General features: G+C 44.6%; 1 protein-coding gene across 1 annotated transcript; it reads left to right on the forward strand.

Moving 5' to 3' along the window:
• Nucleotides 1-18: 18 nt before the first annotated feature.
• Nucleotides 19-20,514, forward strand: GM2A (ganglioside GM2 activator). The gene is made up of 5 exons (XM_085899790.1): nucleotides 19-260; nucleotides 7,886-8,020; nucleotides 11,975-12,133; nucleotides 12,726-12,905; nucleotides 19,791-20,514. The coding sequence occupies exons 2-5, from the start codon at nucleotides 7,895-7,897 to the stop codon at nucleotides 19,944-19,946; spliced, it is 621 nt and encodes a 206-aa protein (XP_085755916.1). The 5' UTR covers nucleotides 19-260; nucleotides 7,886-7,894; the 3' UTR covers nucleotides 19,947-20,514.
• Nucleotides 20,515-22,166: the final 1,652 nt, after the last annotated feature.

Consider the following 22,166-nt stretch of genomic DNA (forward strand, 5'->3'; position numbering starts at 1 on the left):
CTGTCGCTGCCCAGTCCACGCCAATCTATGTACCACGTGACGACAAGGGAGGCCACCGATCACTGCAAGTGCTCACGATTCGTTTTTAACACTTCCTGATATATTCTGACGCGCCGTTTGCCGGAAGTTGTGTCCGTCTGAAGTCGTCTGAACAATTTCGCTTCCGTCTTCTCTTTCACGTTACAGTAAAAAAAAAAATTTTCCTCACATCTGATTTCTCTCCATCCACACGATCCACCCCCTGGTCCTCCTCATTACGGGTAGGCGATGGTCGATGCACAACGTGCTCCGTGCCGATGTACTCGTACCGGGATCAATCCCTTGTTAATATGGTATTTAATACATATTTATTTAATTTTCCATGAACAAGATGAACGTTCTGTGATTTTAATTCAGAAAGAAATTAAAAAAAACTTTTCAACATTAAATTGTTTACAAAAAGATTTGTTTGTAACACGTGATGCCTTTAAACTTCGGACTGGAAGGATTGTTTGTAGGTGTGTGCACAGTTCCCTCGAAGCTGTCTATCCTTGGTTCGATCCCGACACGCAACTATATAAACTGTCATCCAGGTGTTTCACAGGTAACACGTTGGGTGATTTCATCAACGTGCGGTGCAGTCCCTCGAGAAGGACGTTATACGGAGTTTGTGGACGTCAAAGATCCCGTGCTGTCCTTCGCAAAGAGGAGGCGACCCATCGCCGGCACCCTGAACAAATTACAGATTCTTGCCCGAATCGGTCGAACGTCAGGCCTAGCCGGCTGGTTCGTGAAGTGTACTGGCACAAACACGTCAGCACCAATGAACTAACATTCAACTTGCTTCACATGAAGTTGTTTTCATAATATGAAATAGGCAAAGCCGAGAAGCGAACGTAGAATTCTTCTTACATTCGCTTCTTAAATATATCAAATTAAACCGTCTTTTTGCGATGAAAAAATAAATGTTACCTCAACATTACCTTCACAACAACAACTACACCACATAGAACAGGATCTCATCTAAAAAAATAAATATTACCAACATTACCTTCACAACGCCAACTACACCGCCTAGAACAGGATCTCATCTAAAAAAATTAATATTACCTCAACATTACCTTCACAACGACAACTACACCACCTAGAACAGGATCTCATCTGAAAAAATTAATATTACCTCAACATTACCTTCACAACGACAACTACACCGCCTAGAACAGGATCTCATCTAAAAAAATTAATATTACCTCAACATTACCTTCACAACGACAACTACACCACCGAGAACAGGATCTCATCTGAAAAAATTAATATTACCTCAACATTACCTTCACAACGCCAACTACACCACCGAGAACAGGATCTCATCTAAAAAAATTAATATTACCTCAACATTGCCTTCACAACGACAACTACACCGCCTAGAACAGGATCTCATCTAAAAAAAATTAATATTACCTCAACATTACACCTCAACATTACCTTCACAACAATAACTACACCGCCTAGAACAGGATCTCATCTGAAAAAAAAAAAAAATCCTCAACATTACCTTCACAACGACAACTACAACGCCTAGAACAGGATCTCATCTGAAAAAATAAAAATTCCTCAACATTACCTTCACAACGACAACTACAATGCCAAGAACAGGATCTCATCTGAAAAAAAAAAATCCTCAACATTACCTTCACAACGACAACTACACCGCCTAGAACAGGATCTCATCTGAAAAAAAAAATCGTCAACATTACCTTCACAACGACAACTACACCGCCTAGAACAGGATCTCATGTAAAAAAATTAATATTACCTCAACATTATCTACTATATAAATGGCAGTCCTGTCTGTCTGTCTGTAACCTATAAGCTCCTAGACCAGTGAACCGATCTTGATGAAACTTTACACACATATAGACCGAACATTCAGCTCCAGGATGCGCTCAGTGGCTTTCCATAAAAATGAAAAAAAAATATTATACATATAAAAAAAATTTCCATTAAAAAAGAAGGCTTTCGAATAGTGCGCCGGCATATTAATCGTCACAAAAGGCTTCATGGTTAAAAACGGTAGGGTTTTTTTAAATACAAAATATTCGTATTCGTTGACTTTTTTTAAACATACACATTCTCCTCCTGTTATTTGAATTCTCGAACTGCACGTGCACAGCAACAGCTAACTGCTGATAGATCTGTTTATGAAAGAGCCAGGCAAGCGGAGTCAGCTGCGGAGAGAGAGAGAGTCGTCTTACTGCTGATATATCTGCTCATGAACGAGCCAGGCAAGCGGACTCAGCTGCAGAGAGAGAGAGAGAGAGAGACAGAGAGAGAGAGAGAGAGAAAGAGAAAAAGGGAGAGAGAGAGAGAGAGAGAGAGAGAGAGAGAGAGAGAGAGAGAGAGAGAGAGAGAGACAGACAGACAGACAGACAGACAGACAGACAGACAGACAGACAGACAGACAGACAGACAGACAGACAGACAGACAGACAGACAGACAGACAGACAGACAGACAGACAGACAGACAGACACAGACGTCTTACTGCTGATAGATCTGCTCATGAACTAGCCAGGCAAGCAGAGTCGGCTGCAGAGAGAGAGTGTCGCCGAACTGCAAATAGAGCGTCACACCGACGAGCGAGAGAAGCACAAAACTCACGTTCCAGCTTTCTAGGTCCGGGTTTTGGCAGGACTTCAAGGACAGTTGCCACTGCTGCTAGAAACATTGAATGGCTCAAGGCCGCCTTCAACTATGACCTGTCTGAGGATTACGGCAGCATAAAGCCTTCCTTCCATAAATCTGAGGAATAAAAGAAGCCTTCCTAATTTTCTCCATACAACTAATGCCTCAGTCTAACTAGCGTGAGGAAAATAGGGCAAATTTCCCAGGTATTACCGGGTACTTCAGCTAGTCCATCTATAATTCCAGCAATCTGTTTGTGTGTGTGTGTGTGTGTGTGTGTGTGTGTGTGTGTGTGTGTGTATCTGTATGTGTGTCTGTATGTCTATGTCTGTATGCGACCGCAGTTTCTCGACCACCGGTCTGATCGGATTGAAACTTGCCAGGAATATTGCCAGGGCCCCTCGGATGTGCCTATTTCAAGGTTTGATATCAATCGGACGAGCGGTTCCCAAGTTACGGCCATTTATCTGTCGACCAATGACAAGACACGGTGCTATGACGTCACGAATGACGTCACAATTAATGTCTATTTATTTATTTATTTATTTGTTTTTGCACGATTGACGGTCCGATCTGATTGAAACTTGCCAGGAATATTGCCGGGGCTCCGCGGATGTGCCTTTTCAAGGTTTGCTATCAATCGGACGAGCGGTTCCCAAGTTACGGCCATTTATCTGTCGACCGATGACAGGACACGGTGCTATGACGTCACTAATGACGTCACAATTAATGGTTATTTATTTATTTCTTATTTATTTTGCACGATTGAAACTTGCCAAGAATATTGCTGGGGACCCGCGGATGTGCCTTTTCAAGGTTTGATAATGTCTGTGTGTCTTCATATTAATATTAATGTCTGTGTGTTTGATAGGGGGGGAGAGGGGGGGAGAGAGAGGGGGCGTCACAATTCAAGAGAGGGGGAGAGAGGAGGTGCGAGAGAGGGGGCGAGAGAGGGGAGGAGAGTTATATAGATTATCTATCTATAATTATAGATTGGCGAGAGAGAGAGGGAGGCATCACAATTCAAGAGAGGGGGAGAGAGGAGGTGCGAGAGAGGGGGAGAGAGGAGGCGTCACAATTCAAGAGAGCCGGAGAGAGGAGGTGCGAGAGAGGGGGTCGAGAGAGGGGAGGAGAGTTATATAGATTATCTATCTATAATTATAGATTGGCGAGAGAGAGAGGGAGGCGTCACAATTCAGGAGAGGGGGAGAGAGGAGGTGTGAGAGAGGTGGAGAGAGGGGGCGTCACAATTTAAGAGAGGGGGAGAGAGGAGGTGCGAGAAAGGGGCGAGAGAGGGGAGCAGAGTTATATAGATTATCTATCTATAATTATAGATAGGCGAGAGAGGGGGCGTCACAATTCAAGAGAGGGGGGCGAGAGAGCGGGGCGAGAGAGGGGGGCGAAAGGGGGAGGGCGAGAGAGAGGGGGCGTCACAATTCTTCTTCTTCTTCGTTTGATATAATGTCACAATTTACAGAGGGGCGAGAGAGAGGGGGAGGGAGGAGGTGCGAGAGAGGGGGGAGAAAAGGGGGGCAAGAGAGGGGAGGGAGAGAGGGGGCAAGAGAGAGGTGGCGTCACAATTATTCTTCTTCGTTTGATATGACGTCACAATTGATGTTGGGGACCTGATACTGCAGGCACGAAGCAGCACATACTGGCACGCACCTACGGGCACGCACCTACGGGCACGCCTCTACGGGCCCGCCCCTACGGGCCCGCACTAGTACCTCTACATTACCTTCACAACAACAACTACACCGCCTAGAACAGGATCTCATCTAAAAAAATAAATACTTGAAGCGAACGTAGTATTCTTCTGACATTCGCTTCTGACTTTACCTACAACTTGTTCACAACTGTATACGCAATTTCCGGTTACTTCGGAATTAGCGATGAAATAACGTAAATCACGATTAAAAATTATTTTTTGATGATGCGGGAGATATCTTTATTAAAATCAGTGGAGGAAATATACACCATGTCTGATATTATTTGGGTCTTTCATGTCTCCGACGATGCCTTTATCTCCCGGCATGCATCATTCCCCATGACAAAAACCGGAAACAAAAAAAAAACCAGAAACAAAACAAAAACGGAAGCAAAAGGGTCATAGCCAACAACACGGACTCAAAATTGGCAGGGGATTGTGTTGTTACCTTCGCATTCTGCGAAAGGTTATGTTTTGGTCGCTGTGTATTTATTTATTTGTGAATATGTGTGTTTGTTTGTTATTCGCATAACTCAGAAAGTATAAAACCGAATTGCATGAAATTTGGTGGAATGATTCGTGAGTATCCAAGGACGATTTGATTAGATTTTGGGAGCGATCGGGTCAAAGGTCAAGGTCAAGGTCATGAAAAGGTCAAAAACACTCTTTTCAGCATAACTTCCTTCATAATACAGCGATCGACATGCAACCACTGCCATATTGTTCCATTATGAGATACGTTTCGGATATGTAGTGTCGGATTTGACGTAACGTCATCGGAAGTGCGTCTAAATGACGTCACAAGATGACGTAAATTTTTAATTTTCGATCTCATCAGTTTTGATCATACCGTTTTGTAGGACTTACCTTAACGACGTCACACACCAGATTTGACTTCGATCGGACTGACCGTTATGACGTCATTGACGTTTGAACATGACGTTTTTCAATTGTGGCTAAAATGTCCTGATATTTTACATTCAAATATCTATATAATTTATAAAGCAAAGTCTCCCAAATCCAGGCATTAGGATCAGTACCAAAATATCTGTTTATTGATGTACAGGTTTTGCCAATTAACTTTGTAGTAAAGGTCAAGGTCACACTCAAGGTCAAAATATACTTGTAGGCATAGCTTCAGATCTAATAGAGCTATTGACATGAAACCAACGTTAAAACGTTCAGTGAACTACGAGCTTTGAGAATGGTATTCCCCGATTGGACGTGACGATCCCAGAAGTGCATCAAAATGACGTCAAAAGATGACGTCATTTTTCAACTTTTTAATTATTCAGTGTTTATCATTCCATTTTGTTGGACTGCCTTCAAGGAGGTTACACACCAAATTTGACGTCAGTCGGACTGACAGTTGTGACGTCATGGACGTTGTAAAATGACGTTTTTCAAATTTGCCCGGAAAAAAGTTGCGGCGGCGAAGGTATGCGCTCTACCGAGTGCCCGTTCTAGTTTTTGTTGTTTCCTATTCTCTCATGTGCACGCGTTAAGTAATATTCACAAGATAGAAATAAAACCCAATCGTGTTTATACACCGCACAGCGTTTAAAAACAACCGGAAGCAAAAAGTCATAGCTAACGACACGGATTCCAAATAGCCAGAGGTATTGTGTTGTTGTTGTTGTTGTTTCCTATTCTCTCACGTGCACGAGTTAAGTATCAAGCTCACTGCGTTCGCTATTAAAAAATTTTTTTTATTATCTCCGAAGGTGGACAGAGGTCATGTAGGGGACAAGAACAAGCCGATTGGATTTAGGTTCAGGGTCTTTCAGGATTCAGGTTCAGGGTCCGGATCCAGATGTGGCCTCTTGGTGGGATACAATACGTAAACCGTTCGGCCTCGCAGAGGTACGCGTTGTAGTGAGCGCCGTTCTCATGTTATCGATGCGACACTCAAGGAAGTGTGTCCACATTTCAACTTGTTGGAAAAGCTTTAGCAAACGATCCAAGGAATGTTGGATGAACAGGTTCCTATATATGCGATACTGAAAAAAACCCTGAAAACAATAGCTGATATTGTTGTGGGGCCGAGTTTCAGTGGCAAGCACGACCGCCAGATGGAGCAGTAGAGTCTGCTCCACCAAACACCCAGAATTTAGGTCGTACCTTTCAGATAAATCCAAAAGGTCACGGGTCCCTTATCGGACCGAAGATCGTCAATAGGTCGACTACGCGGGATAGGGTCAATTGCCAATTTCAATATACCTAGATACCCACGTTGTCTAAACTACCGGGGAAATTCATCCTCGGCAGGATCTGCGCGATCCGGGCCGTTACCGAGCCGGATCCGAGTCGTACCCCGAGCGGAGAGTACCAGAATCCTGCCAGGCCGATTGCACGATTACGGCAGCAATGAAACCTCCTAATTCCCATTCGCAGCGCGGCAAACCAATGATGGAAAGGACAAGGACGAGCTGGGACATTCAACAAGAGGGGATTTATTTACCATGGGGGGAAGGAAACACACAAAGAGAAGAGTTATCCGACTAAGAAATGTAAATAATGTACAGCAAAAAGCACTTAACAGTTCTACTTGTAGAAGGGGCCCACAGACACACACACACACACACACACACACACACACACACACACACACACACACACACACACACACACACACACACACACACACACACACACCCAGACGGAGATGGACCTCGAGGTCTTTATTGAATGTTTCCAGCTCGAGGGAAGATGAGCTGGAGACCAGAGCTATCTTGGATCTGTCCACCTCGTGTGGTCTTCGACGTTCTGGATCGACGGGACTCGAACCCGCAACCACGATGCCACTCCAAATACCAGGGACAGAGGATCAAGGACGGACGCCAACCAGCGTGAGGGAGGACAAGGCAGCGAGCACCAGCAGGCAAGGCGAAACGATCCCAGACGATCCGGCTGGCAAACCCCAACTGCCGGCAAATCCCAACTCTCTACAGTTGGATCACGCCAACCAATTATTCACTCCCCATCCAGGGGGAAGGGGACTCCCTCTCGTAACCCGCAGCCCCCCCCCTTACTGGACGGTTTTGGCGTGCGATCCGCTCGTTGCCCCCATGATTGGCCAAAAGGGGCGCCAAGTCTGCTGATTGGACCAGGGGGCGTGGCGGACGTCACGGCGGACCGCCCCTCAAACAGGAAGATGAGTAATAGTGTCCTGCGTTGGCCCCCATTGGCCGAACGACGGCAAACTTGCTCGTATCTCTCTGATTGGTCGAGAGAAACGCCAAGTCCTTCATTGAACTCCGCCCACGCACACATGCCGGCGAGCGTGCAAAGAATGCCACGAGCAGAGTGTTGTTGTTGGGGAAATGTCAAAGAAAACCCTGACAATCAATATAACTCTGCAGCGCATGTACAATTAATTACCATTAGACTAGTGACGGGACCCAAACTAAAAACACGTACTTACTGATATAACTGATCTATAAGGACTCTGGCTGTTGTGTGCTCATGGCTGCCAGATGCGTAACAATATATCCCTCGATGTTTGTTCCCACAGGAAGGAAATATGGAGTGGTTACGGATTGCATTTACTCTGTGCTTGTTTGGCAACTCGTTCACTGAGCAACGTGGCAACATGACATTTGGGCAATGGAAGCACCCACATCATGACACCATCCCAGTAACGAAGCAGGTGTTGTAACTGATTTTTCACACCTCTGCCGTTCTTAAAATTATTGTTTTAATCACTGTTCCTTTTTCACTTGGTATTTTCATTGTTTCTTTCAATATTATTATGTTTGTGGGGTAGATGGAGTAATTTCATCGGAAAGTTAGGATCGTACAGAGTATTATGGTCTGTGGATGTGTAGGAGACGTCTCAATGTAATTAAGTAGGGAAACTGTGAGCTTCAGTTATGTGTCACCACACAGGGGGTGGTGTGGTGTTAAATTAGGTAGGGATTAAGGATAATTTCTCCCCGTATGTGGTTTCCCCCATGACCTTTTCCTATGTTTTTGCATTTAAAGACCGGCGATTTAAAAAGGGAGCATGTCCTTAAAACGACAACAACCGAGGTGCACGTTCCAAGCAGGCAAGATACCCAGCCTCCAGGAATGACACCCAGCAAACCATGCCACTGGAGTGGATGATTAATGGGCGTGATGTCAGAGGGGAGAGAGAGAGATAGAGAGATTTGGAGCAGGACACAAAGGAGGAGCGGTACAGAAGTGAGTGAGGCAGGATCGGTGGTTGGAAGAGAAGGGCATTATGGCTGGCATCCCCTTGACATGGGGAAGAAGACTACATGGTTCTCGAGTTCATGCTGAGGTGAACTTGCTCACGTGATGAAGCAAGACGCTGGCCATTGACTGTTGGCTGGGTCAGGTGAGACCGTACCTCAAAGCCTCGTGTTGTGCCATCGGGGAAGAAGATGGCGCCATTCTGCAGAGCGGCGTCTGCAAGTGAGATCGATGAAAGAAGCTGCACGGCCGTTTCTGAGCCTTGGTGTTGAGTATCACCACCGTTTCTCGCCCAGAAAGCGTCTGGGCGCCATTTACAAGGTGGTTTGGCGAACCCCAAGCTTCAGAAACTCATCTATGGGCACACAGCTAAGTGCCAGGACAAAGGGAGGATTTTTGTTTTATTTATTCTGTCCCCTTGTCTGTATTCAAGTGTGTTGTGGAGGCACTTCAAAATTAGATTTAGTTTACCTCGCATTCCGTTTTTATTATTACACTTTGAATTGTTACCATTGTAAATATTTGATTTATTTTCATTGAAACCCCTGGATTCATTTAAGTTGCTTGTGCTGTCTACTTGTGGGTTCGAGTAAAACCCGTGTGCCTCTGTCCTTGCCGCCATTCGTTTCCGCGCGTGCCATAATCTCCTGAATCTTGGCTCTAAGCCTCCAGGGTAGAACCGTTTGGTTATCCGTCAAAGTAGGGGCTAACCTCCTGGACATGACATTATTGTGTGTGTGTGTGTGTGTGTGTGTGTGTGTGTGTGTGTGTGTGTGTGTGTGTGTGTGTGTGTGTGTGTGTGTGTGTGTGTACGTTCATTCATTCTATGACGAGCCTTCCATTATGTATAAAAAAATTCTGTAAAATTTCACTTTGCATATGAAGCATTTTTTGACAACATATTAAAAGTTCATATTCCATCAAAGTTCTAAATGTACTTGAAGTATTCAACCTTTTTACAAACATTCAACTTGGTCAAAAAAAGGTGTGTGTGTGTGTGTGTGTGTGTGTGTGTGTGTGTGTGTGTGTGTGTGTGTGTGTGTGTGTGTGTGTGTGTGTGTGTGTGTGTGTGTGTGTGTGTGTGTGTGTGTGTGTGTGTGTGTGTGTGTGTGTGTGTGTATGAGAGAGATGTGTGTATAATCACATATCAATATGTGTGTATATCATATTGTGACCCCCAAAGGCAATGGCACTCAACATGTAACGGTTCCCGGGTCAGTTATTTCATAATTACATATTCCAGAATTGGGTTCTTGCCTTGTGTCTGGTGGGTTACAAAGGGAATATGCATTGTGAGGGACCGGTTTGGTTTTATTTGTTTGTTTCCCCTCCATTCTTCACCATTTTCTTCTCACACAATCAAGCAATCGCTGCAAGCAGCCTAATTTGCAGATGCACACCAAAAACCCCATTTGAATCCATGCACCATAACCAAACTGCCATTTCAAGCACGAGAGCCTTCTTCACCACAATTCTCCCACATGCCAGCGATAACCACCCTGCCTGTTTCAGACACACAGTGGACTTTATTTCCATTCAACACCACCATTCAAGCTCACATTTCCAGCCCATGTTGTCCGGAGCGTATGTGCATGGCATGTTCGGAGGACGAGTGGAAGCGATTCCAAGCCAGCAGACTTGCGGAGAGGGTGACATCAACCCGGAGCTCATCTGGACCAATGGGCATGCCACACAAGGAGGAAAGAAGGTGGTGTGTGACCCGTGCTCCTGGGAACCACACCTACGAGAGTCGGGGATTTACCCATGACCCCTGCCATACTCTACCCTTCCTGAGGCCCTTAAATATCAGAGCTGGTCACTGGAAAAGAGCTTGTGTGGTGGTTGCTGGACGGAGTAGTTAATTATGGAACTCTGTCGCGTGAGGAAGCTCAGAACACAATGGCGACATCTTCACGGCTGTACCTGTGCATGGGCAGAGCTAGCACCGGTGTAATTGTCCATACACCAATGGAGGCACGAGAAAACTCCTGCCACCATCCTGATCCACCTTTAGGCTCAACCCTCACCAAGTAACGATAAAGAACCGTGCGTCCCGTATGGCTGGCTCTTGGTTCACGTGATTCAGTTTGGCTTGGTGGAGAGGGGCCAAACGGAGCGAAACAGGGCGGAGTGCTGGGCAAGCAGGAGATTCGGGTGTCAGGTCGAGCACAGTTATTGGAGCCAATTAGCACTATTAGCACAGACACCTCCTTACACAATATTAAGCTGGATTCTTACATGCCCTTTTCTCTTCCGTCTCGCTTGCTGTGGACGCATGTTCATAAAAAGAGCATCAGCGCTTACCTGGGCCCACTGATTCGCTTCCTACACCGGGCCCACTACATGTTCCTCTCTGCACATCACTTGCCTATCATTTGCACCGCATTGCATCCTCATCTTGCACCTCCCCCTGACTACGTGCCAGAAATACCACCAGTTTTCCTCCTCCTTAGCGAATGGGTTTGTGCAGGTCCATCAGCCTCACCTCGTAACCAAGAGGTCAAAACCACCTTGTACTTCTTATCTTTCTTGCTTTCTAATTTTCCTTGGGTATGTGTCTGATGGCACCTGTCGTGTTAGTGCAATTATGAGTGTGTAAGTTTTATAACGGTTTAGCTCTGCCCTGTGTCCTCTTTTGCAAATAACTGTATTTGCTTTTGCCACACCTCACCCATCCTTGCTTTCCCGTGCTGTACGTATTTTCTGTGTTAAAACCTTTGCTTGCTTGTACACATACCTTTCCTCACACTTCTTGTAATAAATTCTTTGTTGTTGTAAATTAACCCAGTTCGTATTGTCTTTTCCTCCATTGGTCCAGCAGAGTCCATACATAGCATTAGCTGGGAAGTTATACCCCACCGATTTAGCTCTACACGTTAGCTGGCGCGTACTTGGCAGCTTCGCTCGGCTGCGCCTGATCAGGAAAGATAAAGCAAGTACGCATCAAGGGCACGGCCCCCCATTGATACCGTCAATCCACTGGAAATGGTAACATGCAAAGTCGTGACACCCTGACAGGATTGGTGGTACCACTCGGCGTTCATGGTTGATTAGCAACCCGCCGAACCGCGGACTCATCCGGGGCTGGTGGCCTCAGAACCCGGAGTTCGGGAGGAACTCGAGCGCTTCCTCTCGTGGCAATCCTCGAACCCTGGGCCGAAACGATATTTAATCATTCAGGATAAGATTTTTTTCTTCTCCTTTTTACCCCCACCCCTCTATTCTCTTTTTGTTGTTCTTTTCCAGTGACAGACTATTTGTTGCCTGTTTATTTGTGTGCATGAGTGTTTCTTGTTGGAACCCCTCTTGTACGAGTATGCATAGTAAGAATGGAATGGACAAGTACCATTTTAAAATGAGTCAACTTGCATGTTACTTACTCTTTCGAGTTCAATTTATCCCACAGCTACGGCTGGGCAAATTTGCCTGGGATGATTGTGGTGCCCGTGCCGATGTGGCACACCTGCGCAACTTAACCATCCTCCCTGATCCTGTGGAAATCCCAGGAAATCTTTATGTTGCTGCCTCAGCCTCGACGACTGGCGTTATCAATGGCCCACTTCAGGTTTGCTCGACCTTTTGAAGTCCAATAATGTTTGCAATTTATCACAAAACATTGTCAGTTAGTGGCGATGTGGGGATGGGGGGTAAAGGGGTGGTGGGGGGGGGGTTGGGATGTGTAATGTAAATCAAAACAGCTTACAATTGTCATTCTGCATGTGAATGGGAAAGGGGGGTGGGGGGGGGGAACTTTCCTGTAAGGAAGATTGTACATGTTATAGAAGTCCTGTTTAGATGAAAATATATTTATACCAAGATTGGTAATTAGGTGTATGGCAAAATTAAACGAGTAAGCCTACAATTAATTTGCAATTGGTTACTGGCTTTGACACCAATATATATACATATATATATATATTTTTTTTTTTAATTAGACCCTCGGCATCCAAAAGCTACATATATCGAACAAGCGGTTTCAAATGGAGCACCTTGCTGCCGTTAGAGCATTTAAATTGCATCAGACGTGGCAATAGATGCGAACTGTTGCTCCCAGCTTGCCGGCTCCATCCCTACCCCGTTTTGAATCCCGTGCGGGCACGGGGCAATTCGCGAGTTAATTAAACCTCACTTTCATGTTTATTGTGCTTCTGCCGTAGGTTACACTGACGCTGAAGAAAAAAGTTTCAGGAACCTGGGTAAAAATTCCATGTTTTTATTTGCCCAACTGCATTTACCCTGATGTTTGCTTCCTACTCGACCAGCTCATTCCACCTGGAGAAGACTGTCCCCAACCATTGCTCACTTACAACTTGCCCTGCCACTGTCCATTTAAAAAGGTCAGTTCTACGCTCGTGTTTTCACCAGCTTTTTTGCTCATTTCCTTGTGCTAAAGGGTAATCTGAAAATGACACTTGCAAAGGCAGGAGGAGGTTCAGAGAATGGAGGGGTGTAAATTGAGACAAGAAAGTAAGGGTAAAGGGAAGTTAAGAGAGTTGTGAAGGAGGACAAAGGGGAGAGAGTAGGACTGGTACATTATATCAGAGTGAGTAACCCGTGAATGAGGGCTTCACCTGGCACGTGATGTCATCGTAGCACATGGGGCTGACACGAGTAATGTTGGCTTAGGTTTTGGTACATGGTGGCTGATGCCTTGGGACATATTGTGGAATCTTGAATGTCCAAAGGTAAATGCAGATATTACATCGTTATTGGCAGGGTTATAGTTATCTTATCTTGCCTCATCGTTTTTGCAAGCAGACAGGATCTGTGGAAAAGGTGAGGAAGGGCTGTTAGGGGAGTTCCATGTGAGAGGGAAGTAAGGAAATCATGAAGAAAGCAAAGACAAGACAAAGGTTCAGAGCCAGATATGTATCTGAGGTTGTTGAGGGAGGTCGCAGAGCAGATGAGCAATATATTGGCTGATATTTTCATTGCTCGGAGTTGGGGCAGATACCAGAACGTCGTCGTCTTTTGTATGCAGCATCATTGGCTGAGGGTGCGACTGTGCTGCTGATGCAATGCTCTCTGTATGGCAGGGAAGGAATTTGGAATTTGTTCAGGGTGCCGGCACTAGGTCACCTACTCTTCACAAAGGACACCGTGGATCTTTAACGTCCACCATCTAATGTTGGTAGATGAAACACTTTATACTCCCATCGCTACTTTCTTCAATATCAACTCGTCCTGGGAATTCATTCAAAGAAACTTGCTCTCCCTCATGCACAGATTTATCCCCTCTCATCTTCAGTTGTCCTACCCTTCCTCCCGCCCTTGGTTCACTGAAGCTTGTGGCGAGGCAGTTGTCCTGAAACAATTTGCCTTCGCCTCATGGAAGGCTAATCCAACTGCAGGTAATTTCATTTCCTTCCACAAAGCTTGGAACAAGTGTGTGTCTACCCTCAGGGGAGCCAGAAAACAACATCTTTCCATTCTTAAGTCTGAACTCTCAAACCTGTCTCCCTCCTCCAAATCCTGGTGGTGTCTATTTAAGTCTGTTTCTGGTGAATGTTCTCCCTCCATTCCTTCACTTTCCTCAAATGGCTGCACAGCTGACACTGCACGCGAAAAGGCTGAATGCCGAAACTCCATGTTTGCTTCTAAATCTTGTGTCCCAAACCCATCGCTTTCTGCACCCACCTTACCCAGTCGCACCCAACTGTCCCTGGACTCTGTATCCTTTTCTCCTGACAAGGTGGAGAGCTTGCTGTCAAACCTTGACTCAGATTCTGCAACCGGTCCAGACGGCATCAGCCCACGTGTCCTAAAACCTGCTCTTCTGCTCTTGCTCACCCTCTCTCTGTTCTATTCACCCTCTCATTTGCTCAAGGTTGTCTGCCATCTGCTTAGAAATCAGCAAACATTCCTGCCCTGCATAAAAAAGGTACAAAAACTGATCCCTGCAACTACAGACCAATCAGCCTTCTCTCAATCATCAGCAAGGTTATGGAATCCATCATTGCTTCTGTCATTCAATCCTTCCTCTTCTGCAAGGGCCTGATTTCCGATCATCAATTTGGTTTTAGAACAGGTTACTCTACCCTGGATATGCTGCTTCTGCTCTCCCAACAATGGATGGAGGTCCTCAATGCCAGACATGGGATCAGAGCCATATCCCTAGACATATTGCGATATTTTGCATACAATGTCGAGGCTCGAATGAGAGTCAACACACGGAACGTACAACAAGGGGAGCAGAAGAGGGAAGGACAAAACGGTGGGAACAGAGACATGAGATCTGTGGAAGGGAGAGGGATGTGGGGTACACAGAGTGAACAGGATAGACACTACAGGGACTTTCAGGTCCTTACATGATGGACTTTCAGGAAGGAAAACAGGGAATTTGAAGGAGGTGGGTTTGGGGTGGATTAACGGAGGAAGAAAAGATCGTGGTTTTGGATGGGGGAAGATGAGAGATGGTGGTGAACAACTGTTTTGAAGATCTGGAGGGAAGAGTGGGATTGAAGAATGTGGGAGTTTGTTCCAAAGGTGGGGAAAAGAAAAATAGGAATGAATGAGTGAAGGTGAGCAGCGATTTCTTGATTTTGGTACTTTTACCAGAAGGGGGTTGCTGGTGCACCTTGAGCGCCCTGTGGAAATATGGGGGGGGGGAGGCCATCTCCGACAGAGCAAGGGGGGGGCGAGGCTGAAGAGGAGACGGTAGAAGACATAAATACCACCGAGCTGTCCTGTCTGCAGTGAGAAAGTTAGAGGCCCAAAAACTCAGCCTCATCGCGGGAGATACCAATGATCCTAAATGATCCTTGGTTTCCACAGTGTGTTGCCGAGAAAGATGAGATGCGGGAGCACCAGCCCAGAGGGGAGAGCAGCACTCCATCAGGCTGTGGATGAAAAAGCTTTATATGTGGTCAGGAGCTCGGGTGTGCCAAGGATACGGTCTGGCATCCCGCCCTGCTCACCAAACTCTCTTATGGTATCCAAGGCAATCTCCATCATGGCTCGTGGACTTTCTCCTGTCGCAGTCAACGTGTGGCCAATAATGGAATTCACTCATCTCCTCCTCCTATCCAGGCTGGAGTTCCTCAAGGCAGTGTTCTGGGCCCTGTTATTTTTCCGGTTTTCATAAATGATCTCTCCGACTCTCTGGAAAATCCTCTTCATCTCTTTGCTGATGACTCCACTCTCTGTCGTCCCATCTGTCATCCCTCAGATCAGCAAGCAGCAGCTTTTTCGCTCTCTGCAGATCTGGATAAAATCACAAGCTGGTCCAACACTTGGAACATGTCTTTCAATCCTGACAAATCTCACACGCTCACTATGTCTTTCCGAAAGGACCGTCTGGAAAATCCCCCCCCCATCTACTTTCTCAACAATGCTCTGGAAGAAGTCCTTTCTTTCAAGCTGTTTGGTCTCACTATCTACCATGACCTTTCCTGGGAAAGCCACATCTCCAAGCTGGCCAAAAAAGCCATTTGCCAACTGGACATCCTCCGTCGTGCAAAGTCCTTCCTTGGCACACCTGAGCTCCTGACCATGTACAAAACTTTCATCCACAGGCTGATGGAGTACTGCTCTCTCCTCAGCATTGGTGCTGCCACCTCACACCTAGCTCGGCTTCACGCTGTGGAAACCAAAGCATTTCGGATCATTGGTATCTCCTGCGATTTCCACAGGGTGCTCAAGGTCCACAAGTAACCCCCTTCTGGTGAAACTACCAAAATCAAGAATCACTGCTCACCTTCACTCTTTCATTCCTCTTTTTTTTCCTTCAAAAAACAGCTGTTCACCACCATCTCTTATCTTTCCCCTTCCAAAACCATGATCTTTTCTACCCCTGTTGATCTACCCCAAACCCACCACCTTGAAATTCCTTGCTTTCCTTCCTGAAAGTCCCTGTAATATCCAACTTGTTTACCCCGTGTACCCCGCCCCATCCCTCTCCCTTCCACAGATCTCATGTCTCCGTTCCCCACTGTTTTGTGCTTCCCTCTCCTGCTCCCTTTGCTACATGTTCTGTGTGTTAGCTCTTATACAAGTCTCGACAATGAATACAAAAAAAACACCATTTAACATCCATCTGGGGCACGGCACACACATTGGTGCCTCGCCCCCTACCCGCAAGACACCAGAATGACGATTTGTTATTAGACCAAGCTTCAAACCCAGGCTAGGTGGTTTAGAGGTGAGTGTGCATACCTCCAGGACATCCTGCCGGCCGTAGATAATAGAGGAATGGAGAATGTCAAACTTAACAATGTCATCCGAAGAAGGGATCAAGGGACGATTTTGTTGCCTTGTTTTGATTGAGTTTCGGGGTATGGATAGGGCCTTGTCATGATGAGCTGAATGGCCTCCTGTGAGTTTCCTTTTTGTATCGTTCTACGTCACTTCTTTTCGGGTTTACAGCCCCTCACCAACATTGGTAATCAGTCGGAATTTGGATCTGCAAAATGCCGAAGCGGTAAGTTCATGGATGGCCAGTTTAAAGCCAAACCAACGGGGGCATCCCGAGAGGTGTTGGATGCTTGACGTTTTAAGAGCATGTCTAAACACGCTCATCAGGATAACAATTGAACCCCTAGGGATGATCTAAATCACCTAAAACGGTTTTGCACAGCAAAGTGCAACTTGGATGCAAAACCAATGCATGGCCTTTCAAAATAATAATGAGTTACTGAAACCAGACGAATTGACATAAACTGAACAGACCCCAAGAAGACAGACTTTTCGGATAAATATAAACGGAACAGTACGGAGAAATAAAGAACACTCAGCACCATGTCAGCAATCCTTTCACCCACACAAAAACTGGACCGGGTTTTCGAGGATATAGCCCACAGGGTGACAAATCGGGTTGCTGTTGACACAGTTTGAAGGTCTTTGCCTCGTGGCACCGTGAGCAGAACAGCAGGCGCAAAGTATGAGAATGCTGATGCGAGAGAGAGACTGCTGGAAAAAAATCCTTCCTTAATGCCCTGTCACACCTTGACGATTTAGCCAGCGTATGCTGACGTATGAAAAATTTGTCTAAAACGCTGGCACACGTCGAATACGTATGGGTAAGTTTTGTATACGTTAAGAGCACGCTGGCATACGTCGTAGTACACCGAGCTGTTAGACAAATTTTCCATGCTTGAAATTTTTCGACGTATGCCAGCGTATGACTCACACGTTCCGCATAACACTAGCCATAAGTTGTAGGCACATTACGCGATCGTTGACACACGTCGACACACGTTACTTGTAAGTTACTTATCAGTCGAAACACGTCGAGGAGGTAATGGTTAGCGTCAGTGTTCCAGACTCCCTGGTTTTGTTTTTTTTTTCTTCGGTATGACGGTGATGTTGACACTTCGATTTCTAATACGGTTATGATTTAAATCGTTGAGCGGCAGCCTATTAATTATATTATATTAGGCTGCCGCTCAACGATTTAAATCATAACCGCACTAGAAATCAAAGTGTCAACATCACCGTCATACCGAAGGAAAAAAACAAAAACCAGGGAGTCTGGAACACTGACGCTAACCATTACCTCGACGCGTTTCAACTTATGAGTAACTTACAAGTAACGTGTGTCGACGTGTGTCAACGATCACGTAGCGTGCCTACAACTTATGCCAGCGTATGCGGAACGTGTGTCATACGCCGAGTATGTCAAGAAATTTTCAACATGCTGAAAATTTGTCGACGTACTCGGCATACTACGACGTATGCCAGCATACTGCGATGTATGCCAGCGTACTACGACGTATGCCAACGTGCTCTTAACGTATACAAAACTTACCCATAACGTATTCGACGTGTGCCAGCGTTTTAGACAAATTTTTCATTCGTCGGCATACGCTGGCTATATCGTCAAGGTGTGACAGCGGCTGACACTTCGATGTCTAGTGCGGTTATGATTTGAATCGTCGAGCTGCAGCCTTTTAATAGGCTACGCCACGTGATCGTCGGTGATACGCTGCCGCACGCTATGCATAAGTTAGACTATCGTTCGGCATAGGTTGTGAACGCCGACAACACGCTCAGCATTCGTTGGTATAAGTTATCTATATGTGATTGAAACGTTCTGTGTACATTACTAATACGTTATGCATACATCCAACACGTTATGAATACATCAAAAACTGGAAAAAAAACATCAATAGTTCAGCGTACGCCAGCGTTTTACATACATTTTGATACCTTGCCATACGCTGGCTAAAACGTCAAGGTGTGACAGCGGCTTTAGTTTCTGCCCCTCTCCCTCATTTGGGGTTGTGTCTGCACACTCTTGGGTAGCACCTGATCATGGTACTCCACACCAGTGGCAGCAGCCAATCACGCCCATCATGGGGGTGTGTCCACCAGAGGACCATCGCACACTTGTGCTGGAGAACAATGGGGAATTGGCACATAGGAACAGTCTCTCCAATCACACCGTGGGTGTCAGATGCCGTCGGGGAGCAAAAGGCTGGCCTCGTTGCAGCCACCTGGTTGAAACAGGCTCTGCACCACCACCATGACACCCTATCCAGCCCCGATCTGATCTCGGACAAGGGGGAACACCAGATGAGGCATCTTTGCCCTCTCTAACCATTCATTTTGAACAACACCACCCCCCCCCCTCCACAGCAGTAATACAAGGGACAACTTCACTCTAAAAACATTGATCTAAATACAGAGAGTGGTTATAAATCCTAACTGTGCATGAAAACTATGCTAAAACTTTAATTCTATCTATGACTCGAGTCCTACCCCCATGAACAATCACAGTATCCGAAGAAAGGCCAGAGTTCTTGAGCTTGTAATTTATGACATTTGGCTTGTTTTTGAGCTTTAATAATGGTTACACGTGATGTCAATGTAGGATTGAGTTGGAGCAGTGTATGGTGATACCGGGCATAGAGAAGAGGGTGGCATCAAAATTCTGCCAAACCTACGTATGTAATAAGTGGACAGCGTGAAGTTCATCAGAATCCAAAAAGTAATTTGTTCTTGGGACTTCCCTTTGGGAAGACACATGTCTGCAAACGCAACGTGTAATATGTTTTGTCATCTTCGTTCATGTATGTTGGTCGTGTTGAAACAAATTTGTGCAGAACACCGATATCTGACATTTGATTACAACACGCGTGACAGATTGCTTTCAGTTGATCCAAAGTGTTTGCACTGTATTGGATAAAACCCTCTGGCTGTTTCCTCATCAACTCTTTCTTTCCTTTCTTTATTAATTAATTAATTACCTCTTAAATGTTTCTTTTACTCTTGCCTACTTGCAGGGCAACTACACGTTTCCAGAAACTCCGTTTTACCTTCCATACTTTGACCTGCCCACCTGGCTTACAAATGGGATGTATCAGATCCAGACTGTGCTGACCTTCAATCGGGTGGAAGTTACGTGCCTAAAAATTGTGTTTTCCCTCAAAATAAGCTAAAGCAACCATCGTTCCCCTCCTCTGTTGGTGAAATGCATTCGTTTCTGGTTTAATTCCCCTGCTGCTTAAGAATCGAGCATAAAAGCAATTTTTTTTCTTTGCACTAACCGAGTTGTGCCGAGCTGTTTGTACGGATTGGAACGCTTTGTTTTGATTGTTCACTTTCATGTACAAATGTTGGAAGTAAATTTACCAGGAACTTAACTTTTATACATCTGTATTACGTTTCTCTTCCTGAAGTAATGAACTTCAATCTCTCTGATCGATTAAGAATTGTGTGCCAGTCCTGAAATGACTGCGGAACATCAGATGAAACTCTTAAAAGGGCTTTTCATTTTCAAAATATGGCAATCTCTTGCACAATTACATCTTTTTTTTTGCAAGCATATAATGTTCACTTATGATTAATCACTGATTATTATTATTATTACTTTTGTTAACTAAGTAAAATGATTACCCTATGTCTGTTGCTTGATGTGTCCATTTGGCTGCCTTGTTGAAGAATCGCTGGTTATGGTTTTTCATTTACGATGGCAAATAAAATTTTGCTTTATCATTACAAATAAAACTACTTCTTTTTTTCTTGGTGTAAATATTGCAACAATTTGATCTGATGACCGAGTTACAATCGATAGACTTTCATGAAGATAAATGGGCAAAACAAATTTAACTCGAACATCTCAGAATGCAATGCCAGACCACGTCTGCTTTGTACTCGAACTAAACTTAACGACAGTTAGGGTAAAGTCATGGTGACTATAATTTTCTCCATATTCTGCTGAACACTGCGGCTTGTAGCAAGGTATTATGTACACATTTAGGACACGGGGGACCAAAAAATGAAAGTCATTGTATGATTAAGTTTTGCATATCATTTGTAAGCCAACATCATGGGGATTCAGGATCTATTTGGGCAGAGCTTAATTCTTCCTCTTTCTATTGCTCTGACAGGGTCAAAGTTGGTTTCTTCATTAATCTTAGGATTAAAAGTGCAGATTTCTTTAAAACGTTACATACTTCCTAACGACCTTTGATGTTCTGTATACTGAACACAAACTGGCCTTTGGTATTGATTTTTATATCATAGGGCCATCTTGGTAAACTTATTCTATGGTTATAAAATCAAGCTTATAGCTACCAGGATTTTGTAGCAGCTTGGTAAATGCAATTTGTTACGTACTTCCTAACATTTTTGACCCAATCATGGAAGTGAACCTAAAAACTGGTATGTAGTAATGATCCATGTTGAAACTTGCCATTTAAATCATCACTTTATGCAGAAGTAAATTGCTATTTAAGATGTTCTATCAGATGCATTTCAAATTTCTGGAATAAGATTTTGTGAGCTTCACTATGACTGGGGGAAATTTTGCAAAATCTGAGATTTTACACATTTGAAGGTGCCAAGATATGCAGAAGGTCATAAGAAATGTACTGTTTCGAGGAATTGTTCTATTCTTATGTATAATGATGTATATCAAACAAAAAATGCATTTTCAACCATTTTGGACAACATATACAATCATACATGTAACCCATTTCTAAAAAATGAGCTATATAAATGGAAAAAAAGCCTGTTTGGATAAAAAAAACATGCTTTGTAAGCAACTATATCCATAGGACCCATAGCAAATATACATTTTCTAAAAGCACAGACACTTGGGCATTAAATAACATTAAGATTGTTTATCTTATTAAAACTGGGTTCAAGTTCTAAGCTTTCTCCTCATTTAGGACTACAGTGTACACAATACCATGCTACAAGCCCTGCATTACTTTTCAGCCAATTGGAGCACTTTATTCAATGCCTGTTTGATGTCGGTGACAAGACAAGAAGAAGCTGATTCGATCTTGATTAAGGTGTGGTGCAGATCTGGCCTATCGGTGGGCTACACAATGTAAACTGTTCAACCTGGTGGAGTCACAGTGGTGAGAAAATGTTTGTGACCTCTTTATAATTTTTTTCTGCATAAATGACCTAAAATGTGATCAGATCTTCATGTAAGTCCTAATAATAGATGAAGAAAACCTGATGAAGCAAATAGCACAATTTTTTTTTCCTTTTTAATTTATTTATTGAGCAAAATGATCCAACATTCAATTTCCTTGTCTGAAAGAGTATGTGAACCTTCACATTGAGTAACTGGTGGCACCCCCTTGAACAGCAATAACTTCAACCAAACGTTTCCTGTAACTCTTGATCAATCCTGGACATCGGCT

Source organism: Eptatretus burgeri, chromosome 10 (genome assembly GCF_056783735.1).
Source record: "Eptatretus burgeri isolate ZD-2024b chromosome 10, Ebu_testis_v1, whole genome shotgun sequence".
Taxonomy (NCBI): domain Eukaryota; kingdom Metazoa; phylum Chordata; class Myxini; order Myxiniformes; family Myxinidae; genus Eptatretus; species Eptatretus burgeri.